The sequence below is a fragment of the Geotrypetes seraphini genome, chromosome 7 (assembly GCF_902459505.1).
Source record: "Geotrypetes seraphini chromosome 7, aGeoSer1.1, whole genome shotgun sequence".
Classification (NCBI taxonomy): Eukaryota; Metazoa; Chordata; class Amphibia; order Gymnophiona; family Dermophiidae; genus Geotrypetes; species Geotrypetes seraphini.
In genome coordinates this window covers 147,537,727-147,550,465 of record NC_047090.1, presented here as the reverse complement: position 1 = coordinate 147,550,465, position 12,739 = coordinate 147,537,727, and the positions used below count along the sequence as shown (strand labels likewise).

At 43.3% G+C, this 12,739-nt stretch overlaps 1 protein-coding gene across 2 annotated transcripts in view; it reads right to left on the bottom strand.

Annotated features, from left to right (window-relative positions):
• Nucleotides 1–12,739, bottom strand: part of PRKCH (protein kinase C eta) — a 227,910-nt gene that overhangs the window by 92,063 nt on the left and 123,108 nt on the right. For both annotated transcript variants that reach the window (XM_033952506.1, XM_033952505.1), the window contains exons 3-5: nt 9,456–9,606; nt 6,377–6,411; nt 1,086–1,168 (exon numbers count right to left, since the gene is read on the bottom strand). In XM_033952506.1, the coding sequence (XP_033808397.1) occupies nt 1,086–1,168; nt 6,377–6,411; nt 9,456–9,606 (269 nt within the window). The remainder of the gene's footprint in view (nt 1–1,085; nt 1,169–6,376; nt 6,412–9,455; nt 9,607–12,739) is intronic.

The window sequence follows — 12,739 nt, the reverse complement described above, 5'->3', positions numbered from 1 at the left end:
TCCAGGTTTTGGAAAAGCTTCCAGCTGGGAGTGACGTCGGCAGGGCGTCTGCAAATGCACAGATGAAAAGTGGCGACGTCGCACGCATGCGCGCAACGTCACCGCGTCATAGCTGCTCCGACCAAGTGAACAGGGTGGGGCTGGGGGTGGGGCTGGGGGGTCTAATGGAATAATAATGGAATGGGGCGGGCCTGGGGGGGGGCGTGGCCATGGGTCCGGATTTTACTTCTGTAAAATCTGGTAACCCTACTGTTATAATTTAGGGACGTGCAGTAATTTGAAACCTAGGAAATAACAAGGATACATCAAATGTCACTTCATATTGTTTTCAAAATGGAACAACTGGAAAAACTTTGAAATTTCTATCGTCTAAAGCACGCACACTGTTCTTAACTTAGCGCTTGCTATTTGCACTTAGTCCACATTGGGGGAGTTGAATAAATGGAGCCCACTCGTGGACACTTAGGGACGATTCCCAGGCCCGACTGGGTGCCAGAGTTACATTGCTGAAACCTGCTGTAACTCCTACAGCCCAAGGTGGGCAAGGAGACCCATTATTCTAGTTGCCCATCATCACAGAATAGCGCACAGCCAGATGCACGTGTAAATCCTAATTGGTGACAATTATCACTAATCGGTTCATTAGTATCCAATTACTGATGGATAACAGCTCATTAGCCAATTAGGTGGTGCAAGCGTCTCAGAAACGTGCCCAAATCTTGGCGCCATATATAGAATCCGGGGGATAATGGAAAAATGGGCGCGCTAGATAGAATACCGTGCATTAAACAGGATAGTTTAGACACTAAGAAGTGTTTTGTTTCAGGTATTCATATTACTAAAGGAAAATACACCTGAAACGATTCAAAACATGAAATGAAAACATGTCCAGTCTACACCCCTAATTATCATTAGCCAATCAGCATGCTCCACTTATCTTCCAAATTCCAAAAACATTTTATTGCACAGAACTAAGAAAAGGCTGAGAAAATTCCGGATTCCTGACACCACATCATTCCTACGACAGCCCTGTAAGCAAACAAGAACGTCTGAAAACTCTGTATAAAAGCAAAAATAATCTTTACCTTTGTATTGGTATTGTTATTCAGGCACGTACAGGCTGTAACAATCAGCTGATGGCACCGCTTGTGTACAACACAAGTGCACACTGGGGGAAGAAAAGCAGCACAGAACAATTTGTTTTAATATAACAGATAGCTTAGTTCAGGTTTTTATTCCAATTTGATGGATCGCTTATTCGATTTACTAAGCGATTAACAATTTCATAAAAGCGGGTTACAATGAATAAATAACAGACACAAGTATTGGGACAAACAATTTTAAGACGTACGTGGAACGTGAGGATAAAGGGGTAAAGTTACATGTTTATGGCTTATAGAGAGAGAGAAAAAAAGGGATGAAACAATAGGTCAGGGTAAGAAATTCGAGCCCTAAGGTTTGTATCTAAAAGGGGGTTAAGAGTTAAATGTAAAAATTAAATGTTAAATGCGTCTTTAAAAAGACGGCTTTTTAAAAGTGTCTTAAATTGACTGAGGTCTTTTTTTTCTCTAATGTAATGGGGTAGGGCGTTCCACAATTGGGGAGCCATTACAGAGAACATATCATGCCTTCTAGTGCCTATGATTTTTAGTGAAGGGACTGTAAGGAGCTAGTTCAGGAGTTCTCAACCCAGTCAGGTTTTCAGGATATCCACAATGAATATGAATGAGAAATCTGCATGCACTACCTCCATTATATGCAAATTTCTTTCATGCATATTCATTGAATAACTCAAATTCTTAAAACCAGCTATTAAATCTTTAATACAAACAAGTATTATCTTAATCAATTCAATTTTAATATTATCTCCCACAATTCATTTCATTACAGTTCAACTTATCAATTCTTAATTTATTAATAAATATCAGAATAATTTAGCCAGTGAACCTAATCCCTGATTGGCTATTGCTTTGTCCAATCAGGGACTTCCTTAGGCTCAGCCCTAAGGAAGTCCCCGATTGTCTCAGGCACCCCTGGCCCCTCCCAAGGTAGGAGCCTGAGCCAATCAGGGCCTTAGGCCCCACCCTGTGCATCGCATGATGCGCCGGGGCAGGGCCTAAGGCCTCAGAGTCGTCGCTGGAGTCATTGAAGCAGGAGGGGTTGAGCATCCCTCCTGCTCTGTTAAAGGTACGGGGAGGGGGGGTGGCAAGGGGGCTTGGAATGGGTAGGAGGTGTCTGGGGGGGGGTGGCAGGAGGGAGTTGGCATCCCTCCTGCAGTTTGTTTATGGGTGGGTGGGCCTAGCCTGGCCTGGCCGCATGACTTTTAATTTAGAGACAGGGAAGGAGGTGGGTCAGGCCGGGCCCATCCAGACAAGATCAGGGGGATCAGGGAGTTGGCAACCCTCCTGCCTTTTTTGGGGCATCGGCGTGGGCATTGCCGGGGGGGGGGGGGGAGGGCATTGCGACTTTTTTTTTTTTTTTTTTTACTTTTTCTTAACTTTTTTGACAGGCCTGCTTGTCTTTTTTATTCATTTTTTTATGGGGCAGATATTTTGCCTGTGTAACACACGCAAAATATCTGTGCCATGGAAAAAAATGAATAAAAAAGACAGGCAGGCCTGTCAAAAAGCCTGCAGACAGTAACTCAGTCTGACGGTAACTCAGTTACTGACAGGTGTGCAGCAGTCGGGTTTGGCAATAGTAAAACCCGACTCAAAATAGCCAAGCAATTTGTTAGTGAATCAATCGCTTGGCTATTTTGCATGGGGTTTTACTAATTTGCAAAGGATGATTGGAATCGGATCGCTACAGGCCTTAGTGAATCGGGCCGGATGGAAATCTGGTCGTTAAGGGCTCACAGACCGGTACACGATCGGTTTGCTTAGTAAATCTAGCCCTTAGTGTTTTGCATCAACTGCCCTCCAGAAGCTGCTGCCCAAGGCTATCTCCTAGTCTTGCCTAATGGTTATGCTAGCCCTGCTAATAAGTCCACATGAGATAATGAAGTTTAATAAACATGAACCCAAAGTACACTTAGACATCCTCTCTGTACTGTAGTACCCATTTATTTCCCTTACCAATCAATTCTAACTCTGTGAAGTTACAATTGGATTAAAAATGGCATTATCTAACTCAACAACATTAACGCTGAGTGATTTTATACGTGGCTTCCGACTTGGTTTGTTGAGCTGGGACACATGGCTCTGAGCTGGACATTCTGAGTCCCATTTTATATATTACTACTACTAATAATTTCTATAACTCTACTAGATATACACAGTGCTGTATATTAAAACACAGAAGAACATATACATCGAAACTGAGAGGTAAAAGGGTCATGGACTTGATATACAGTACTCCCCCGAAATTTGCGGGGGTTCCATTCCAGGAACCCCCGTGAATTTTGAAAAACCACGGTTTTTCGCCTGTCAAAAGGCAGGAAAGAGCAGCTGGGGTGCCGGTGGGTTCAGAAAATCACTCACGGTATGCTCCGACCGCCTCTTTCTGTTACTAAAATCAGGCTACACCAATCAGGAGCTGCTTTGACATGCTAGATAACGTGTCAAAGCAGCTCCTGATTGCTGTAACCATGACTTTAGTATAAGGAAGTGGTGGTAGGAAAATACCGCAAATTACTGAGTCCGCGATTTGCGAACCGCAAATTTGTGGGGGGGGGTTAACTATACTACCTTTCTGTGGTACAACTAAAGCAGTTTACATATCCTATGCAGATACTTTCTCTATGAGGGACCACTGAAAAGTTCTCAGCCCAACCAAGAAGAGAATGATGTGGAGCCATGAAACTTACAAGTTATTCCACACTTTTCTTCACACTTTTTGTTTCAATGATATGAAATGAAACGAAAAGTGTCAAGAAAAGTGTGGAATAACTTGTAAGTTTCATGGCTCCACATCATTCTCTTCTTAGCTGAGAACTTTTCAGTGGCTCATCGTATACCTACTGGGTTTACAATCTAAGTTTTTGTACCTGGAGCAATGGAGCTCCAGGTCAGGGTATGCTCAGTTCTTGTGGTATTGTAGAAAGGAATCTGCTAAAGTAGAGCCTTTTAAAAAAATACACATTCACTCGTAAAATTATTTGCCCACGTGTGCAGCAGGAACAGCTATTTTACAAATAAATACATACATACGTGGGAAAAATCAATGGGGGGAAACTTGGCAACTCACCAGTGCAAATCAACCAATTAAAAAAACCTATACGCATGAACATTGCTAATTAAACACAGAGGCCACGATCTTTATTTATTTTCACTCTGAAGGGAGAAATAAAAAAATGGAGGATTAAGGAGGAGAACTGCCTTAATTCCTCCAGAAAAGTGCTGGCTAAAACAAGCACTTTTAAAAATCCTATACACACCAGGGAGCAGCTGTAGTTCCCCACATGGAAAATATTAGGGCCCACACATGCGTTCCCCTTTATGAAATGGGGAATACATACATAGATTTTTTTTTTTTTTACCAACTCACATCCTGCCCAAATCGCACCCCATCATGCCACCTTGCAATTTCTACGTATTATGGACATCTACATGTAAAATGAGCCCTTTTAAAATTGTCACGTACATGTGGATGTTGTTTCCACATGTAAATGTTGGAATGTCCATGTGGAAATTGCAAACAAGGCTTCTAAAGAAACTCCTCTACCTCTTATAATATTGGTGGCAAAAGTCACAAGGTTGACAACTACCAAATAGTACCAAATTTCCAAGTTTATTATTTCTTTGATATACCATCTATCAAAAATTAATCTAAATGGTTTACAATCATTTAAAAAAATACCCCATTTAAACAAAAAATAATATTCACATAAGACAATTAAAATTTGCAAAGGGGAGGGGGATACATTACCATAAAAGACTATACATGACGGGAAGGAAGGAACAAGAGGTGGTAAAAATACATCGAGATAAAAAAGAATTTAAAATATCGGAAGGGGGAGGACAAAACAATTTGGGAGTGTTTCGCTTCGAAAAAAAGTGTTTGAGGGAGAGAGCCTGAACGGAGTCTTTTCCAAAGGAGGAAATAGAGGCTCTAATATTAAGTACTATATGCGCTCTTGAATAGGTAAGTTTTGATTTCTGACCTAAATAATTTTAAGAAGGACTCTTGTTTAATGTGAAGGGGAAGAGCATTTCAGAGCGAGGGTGCCATAATGGAGAATATAGACTTGCTGGTGGTATCGTAAAAAAATTTCTCGAGAGGAAGGGACTACTAGTAGGTCTTGATAATTGAGTGTAGATTACGGGTTGCAGTGTAGGGGATTAAATGTTTTATCTATAAAGGATGGAATATTGGATTGTTTGGTTTTGTAAGTGAGGAGTAGAATTTTAAATGTGATGGGCATCGGAATAGGGGTGGCCACAGGGGTCATGCCCCCCCCCAAAAAAAATAAATAAAATTTGGCGGTTGGTCAGAAGAGATGGCTCTCCCACCTCCTCTCCGGACGCTCTCATTTAAAATCTTCGGATAGTGGCAACGAGTGAGCCTGCTGCCGTCAGCCTGCCCTGGGAGTCTTCATTCTGCAGCAACCAATTGCTGCAGATTGAAGACTTCCGGGGCAGTTGCTGATGCCCGAAGATTTAAAATGAAAGCGGCACGGGAGGAGGTAGGTGGGGGAGGCAGGAGAAGGAGAGAGAGGTCTAGGGCGAAGCTTTTGGTCTCCCCCTATACAAAAAGCGATCCGCTGCCTATGCTCCTAAAAATCGTTCCTATAGCACCTGCTAGACATAGGCAGTGCTCTACATTAGAACATTCAAGACATGGTCCCTTCTCAGAAGAGCTTACAATCTACTCAGCAGACAAACATGACAAGGAAGGGGTTGGGGAGCTCATCAGGCATGAACGCTTTACAGTGAGTGGGCTTAGTGCGTGGGGAAGCACCCATTAGAACATATTAAGTCCTGCTTTCAGTGCAACAATAAAAGGACCCCCAGGAGATTCACTTAAACATACCGTTTAACTGGGATGCCTAAGGGGTCCTTTTACTAAGGTGTGCTATGCATTTTAGTGCGCGCTAAACGCTAATGCGCCCATTATAAGTCTATGGACAAGTTAGCGTACGCTAATATTTAACGCACACTAAAACGGCTAACGCACCTTAGTAAAAGAGAGGGGGTAAGTGTTTGCACACAACTGCATCTCCCTCTGGATTATTTACCTTCAACACCATCAATGGCATCACATTCATACAGAGCAGAACCTGGCATAGTCTGGCAAAGACGCTTTCGAAGGTTAAGAGGTAAATATTTTTTTTAAACATTAGAAGTGACTAACCCCTAAACTGAGGTTAAGACAAAGTTAACAACAAACATAAATAATAATGACCTTAAAGAAAGCTTTCAGAGTATCACCTTACCTTGACATTGGTACCCCTGCTTCCCAAATACACCCCTGTTATAAGATAAAGCAGGTAAAATTCAGTCAGACGTGCATGTTCCAAAAGGCATAGAACTTGAAACCCAAAGAGTCACAGAGAATCTGGGAAAATTCTAAGAGACACAATGGGGATTTGTCATTTCTTAAGAATCCACAGGGCCTACTGTAGACTCTCAAAATTGGGTAAACTTTACTTAAATTCTAATACAGAGTTGAATATTCAAGAAGTCTGTGATGAGTTTGGGGGTTGTTTTTTTTTTGTAAACTACCGGTTTACTGAATTAAATTTAGAAACAGATTTCCATAGATTTCTTGAAGTTCAAAAAATAGTTTGCAAATTAAAAAAAAAAAAAAAAGGTATCTCAGAGAGGGGAGAGTTACTCAATACCAGGGCAATGTTTAAGGCCCTATTTAGCGGTAGTCACAGACTTTCCTTGAAGGCTGGACCCAGTTTTCTGGATCTTTCAAATGAAGGCATACTCTCAATTAAATACACATTAAAGAATGACACGGGGACAAATTTTTCCCCGTCTCCGCAGGAACTCATTTTCCCGTCTCCATGAGTTCTTTTCCTGTCCCTGCCCCATTCCTCAAAGCTCCGTCCTCATCTGCAGGAAGGGGACAGGGACAGCGACAAAACTCGAGGGGACAAGACGGGGAAATTGAGTTCCCGCAGGGAAGGGGGAAAAATTTGTCCCCATGCCATTCTCTAATACACATCTAATTCATGCGTTATTGCAGAGAGCCTGAAAACTCAACCCAATATCAGCTTTCGAGGTCCGTCAGTGAATATCACTGGTTTATTTTCTACTCTAGTCTTTACAGAATCAGGGTGAATCTTGCTTCCTCCCACCCATAAATCTACGATTTGTGAAGTCAAAATAATATCAGCTGGCATCCCAAATAACTGAGCATGTAAAATTTCAGGTTGGGGATTGTCTATTGTAAACCGAGCTCAGTATCTGTTATTGAGGATACATGCCCAGCTATGATCCCCATGCTACCCAAATCCCTCCCCCTCAACTATGCATACCCTCCTGGTTCCCCTCTGTAAATGTTAACATGTAAACCTCACCTTATCCTTAGATACACTGCCATGAAATCTGCATAGTTCCCTTCGATGATAAATTGTTAGCCTTAATATTGCACCTAAGCTCTGTTTTTATAACCTCCCTGTTCTTCTCTCTGAATCTATGTCTGTTCTACTGGTAACCTGTTCTCAGAAACTGTGTTATCCGCCCCGAGCTTTCTGGGAGGGCGGGATATAAATCGAAATAAATGGTTTCAAGTTTATTTAAAATTTGATATCCCGCTTATCAAATATCTAAGCGGTGTACAAAAGGTAAAATTGCAAATAAATATAGGGTAGCAAGTAGAGAATGACACAGAGACAAATTTTTCCTCATCCCCACAAGAACTCAATTTTTTCGTCCAGTCCCCATGAATAGTCTCTGCCCCTGCCCTATTCCTGTAAGCTCAGCCTTATCCACACAGATCTCGAACACTTATGATTTTAAAGTGTTTGAGGCTTGTGCAGATGAGGACAGAGCTTCGGCATTGGCGGAATGAGGCATTATGACATCACAGTTTGAGCTCTAGAATGTTGCTACTTATGATTATAAAGTGTTTGAGGCTTGTGCAGATGAGGACAGAACTTGCAGAAATGGGGCAGGGACAGGAAAAAGAACTTGCCGGGATGGGAAAATGAGTTCCCGTGGAGATGGGGAAATATTTGGCTCCGTGCCATTTTCTAGTAGCAAGTACAAGACTCACTGACAGATATAAATGATCATACATTTGGTTAAGAGTGTTTATATGTCAAATGTGACTTTAAATTTTTTTAAAAAAATTTTTTTAGGTTAGATTTAAATTTATCTAAGGAGGATTTTTCACGAAGGAATGATAGCAATGAATTCCATAAAGAAGGGGCAGTTACAGAGAAGATTGATTTGCGCATGGTATCATAGACAATTTGACGTAATGAAGGTATGTCTAAGAGATTTTTGTTACTTGATCACAGTGATCTAGTAAGCAAAAATACATTGGTTTCTAGTAACTACAGTGTTTGAATAAGACTGAGTCACCCGGTCTCCCTCATTCTATAACATGGTGCCTAGATTTAAGTGTCATTTGCATGCTCAAATGTATAGAATACTGCTGTTCATGTGAATGAGTGTACACTTTCATGTGTAAATGGTAACAGCGCCCCACCAGCTGAAGAGGTTCACTGCCCGAGGTCTGAGCTCCATGCTGCCTGCGCAGGGAGCAAACATGTGGCATGCTTCAAACACCAATGCTGGCATCCCCATGAACGCTCTCCTTCTTTTTCCCATCAAGCATCTTCCCTCTTTCTTTCACCTTCTATCCAGCCTCTGCCCCCTCTCCCCTCTCCCTTCCACCCTGCTTCTGCCTGCCTTCGTTCCCTTTCCATCCAGTCACTGCCCTTCTCCTCTCCCCACTTTCATCCAGCCACTGCTCTCATTCTCTGCCACTTCCATCCAGCCGCTGCCTCCTCTCCTCCATGCGGGCTGACGGTCCTGCTCCCCTCCGATGTCATTCCCTGTTCCAGGGAACAGCTAGCAGATGAAGAGTCTGACCCTGCAGTGGCTGAAGCTTGTTTAGCTACTGCAGCATCAGAGGGGGGTGGGGGGTGGAAGGGGGACAGATGAGGCAGATCCTGGATGGTGAGGAACAGAGGGAGCTTAGTCTGAATGGAAGAGAAAAGAGAGAGGGCACAATCTGTGGTTGTTATAGATGTGGCCAACATTTATGTGAGCTACTTTCAAAATAATGTAAGTAACACATATAAATGCCACAAATGATGTCCCATTAATGCCAGCCATAGACCTGGTATAAATGTGCATTCCTACATTTGTATGCCAATGCCGGTTTACATTAGTATTTTATAAGAACACTTATTCACAAACGTGTTGTTATAGAATAGGCACACTGCCTGCGCAAACATGGCATCTAATGATTTGCCTCCAATGTGACGTACGCTAGTCCTGTCAGCAATCTCCCACCCACGGTAAAGCCCATCATGAAGTTGTCCAGCTTACCAGATAAAGTCCTTGCAGTGCGAACAGTAGGTAGGCTGCCGTAGAAACGTTGCCATAAATTTGTGTCCATTGACTTGATGAACTCGCCGCCGCATTGCTCTCTGGCGCTTTCGAGTGAAATGTTTAAACAGTCTTCCATCTGGTAGGGTTCCTGTTAATCAGATTAGAGACAAAAATGCCAGCTGAACAAACAGGAGCATTATTTTGCTGCCTTCTTTCATTTGCATGTTCAAGATTAACGAAGTACTGTTTAAGGGATTCACAGCTTCAGGTAGGGCTAATTAAAAAAGAAAAAAATGAAACTAAGGGGTCTTTGTACTAAGAATTTGGGCAATTCTGGAGGCCACATTACCGTACAGACGTGCTTAGAGTTGAGTCGGTTCAGCGGATGGCCACTAGGATGATCTCGGGGCTCAAGGGTCTCTCGTACGAAGAAAGACTAAACAAATTGCAGCTCTACACTCTAGAGGAACGCAGGGAGAGGGGGGACATGATTGAGACATTTAAATACATCACGGGACGTGTCGAGGTGGAAGAAGACATCTTCTTTCTCAAGGGACCCTCGGTCACAAGGGGGCATCCGCTCAAACTCAGAGGAGGGAAATTCGATAGTGACGTAAGGAAGTATTTCTTCACAGAAAGGGTTGTAGATCACTGGAACAAGCTTCCAGAGCAGGTGATCAAGGCCACCAGCGTTATTGACTTTAAGAATAAATGGGATGCCCTAGTAGGATCCTTACGAGGGTCGAGTTAAGGAACTAGGTCATTAGTACTCAGACTTAATGGGGTGGGTCAGTAGAGTGGGCAGACTTGATGGGCTATAGCCCTTTTCTGCCGTCATCTTTCTATGTTTCTATGCCTACTGAAACCAGGTGTATAATTCTCAGCACCCAATTTGGGCACACATCCCCTATACTCTATAATGTTGTATACAAATTTTAAGAATGTCCCTTACCTGCCCATGTATCTCCCATGGCCATGCCCCCTTTTGGGTGTTGCGTTATGGGATTTGGGTGCACGTCATTATAGAACAGTGCGTAACAAGTTGGGCTTGCGATTTCAACGTGCCAATTAGCATCCAGTTACTGGCCAATTTAGTTGGGCGCACATCTTGCATTGGTACCCAATTTTGGCCGCCATATATAGAATCTCGGGAATAATGTAGGTACACACACTTACGCCACCTCTGTGACAGGTTAAGTGCTTACACATAATTTATTAAATGTATATATTCTCAGTAATGCTAGAATTCTATAAAGGAAAGCAGGCACCTATAGATTAGGCTCTGTAATTGTTCTAATGAAACACTCATGTAATCGGCACATAACCACGAATGCGTACTTTATAGAATTACCCTGAGCATCTATAGATTTAAAACATCCTCTTGAAAAAATGACAAGACACAAGCACAGTACATGAGTCATTTTCACTCTATAAAGGTGTTGGAACATGCATTTCCACAGTTTCATTAGTTCAAGGGATACCAGATGTCGCAGAATTAAATTTAATTTTGGCTCAGCGGGAGAACATCTAGAAGTGAGGCTTATATTTACATTGAAAAGTCACATTAAGGAAGCCAGTTACTAAATTGCTGTAAAATTTAGCATTTCATCACAGCTTAATTTATCATGGAAGTCACTAACATGGGACCCGGTGCTCCGGATAGCATTTTTAAATAGGCCAATGAAAAGTTAACTGCATGTGCGGACCCCACTCCAAGTCTAGCCCCCCAAACCCTGAAGGCATTCCCCTATATTGAAAGCAGCCTCCCAAAGGCATCCCAAGCTTCCCCCATAAACATCCCCATCCCCAGAGGTGTTCCTTGGGGTCTAGGGGCTAAGTAGCAAGCAAAGAAGAACCTCCGCAGATACCTTCAAGGACAAACAAAAGCAGAGATGGCAAAGAAACGCAGAAATGAACACAGATCCAAATAGCCAAGACTTTATTGACTAGCCGTGTTTTGGTACTATGCCTGTATCAGGAGTCATAAGCTGAATGGTAAAGTCATCAGTCTGAAAAGTTATTTGCATAGCACTCATATAAAAGTGAGTGATTGGGTGTTTTAAATAGAAACAGAAACATGATGGCAGATAAAGGCCAAATGGCCCATCCAGTATGCCCATGGGAGTGGCCTTAGGTATCTGCCCAATTGGAGTCTTAGGCCACTCCCAGTACATTCCAGAATGCACTGGGAAGAAGGCCTAAGACTCCAGTTGGCCCAGGTGCCTAAGGTCCTGCCTATGGGAGGGGACTTAGGTGCCTGGGCCAATCAGGGCCTTAGGCCCCTCCCTGGTGCATCCCAGGATGTTCTGGGAAGGGGAAGGCCCGCCATTGTGCAGAGGTGGGCCTGCCGGCCGGAGGGAGTAGACATCCCTCCAGCTGGCCTTACTACAAAATGATACAGGGGGTGGAAGTTGGGAGTTCAGGTGTGTTGTTGATTCAAGGGGGGGGGTCATCAGTTTGGGGAGAGGCCTGCTGGCAAGAGGGAATGGGCATCCCTCTTGCCTATCGTGGTTGGGGGTGTTGTTTCGGGGCTTCAAGAAGGGACTTTGAAGGGGGATTTGGGGATGGCAGCAGGAGGGAGTGGGCATCCCTCCTGCCACGTACCGTCTTGATGGGGGGGGGCACGTTCCCTGCTGCTGCCGCTCAGCTGATTGTGGCAGGGAGATTCCCTTGCAGCGATCAGCTGATGGCAAACCGTTTGTCTAACCGGTAGCTGTGACATGGATGCCAGTTACAAAATTGGGTTGGTTAGGCAGGGTTAGGCGACTGTCTGTTAGGACAGACACGGTTCTGTATAGGACACCAGTTTACGATTCTCAGCTTCTGCTTAGGAGACAACCGAGACCAACGTCCTATACAAAATCTGACCCTAAATGTCTACTATCAAATCTTTGTCTACTTCTTCTGTCTGCGAAGGAGGCCTCTATATCACACCAATGTAAATACATTTTCCATTCCTTCTTCCCAGATTGCCCCACAGTGCCTTTTCCTTACCCTGTAGTTGTGTGACTTTAATATGATCTTTAACATAACATCACTCCCCCTCATCTTCTTCCTACCCAGAACCTCGTGCTTTCCAGACATTGCTCCCTTTTCCCATTTGTGTAGAGGTATTTAGTGATTCACTTACCCGAGGGTTTATACTCACCTGGGGGATTTGATCACCTTGTCCCAACAATACTAGTTTAAAGCTCTCTTCAGTAGTTTAGCCAGTCTGCTGCTGAAGACACTTCTTCCCTTCTTTGATAGCTGCACACCATCCCTGCTCAACAACCCTTGGA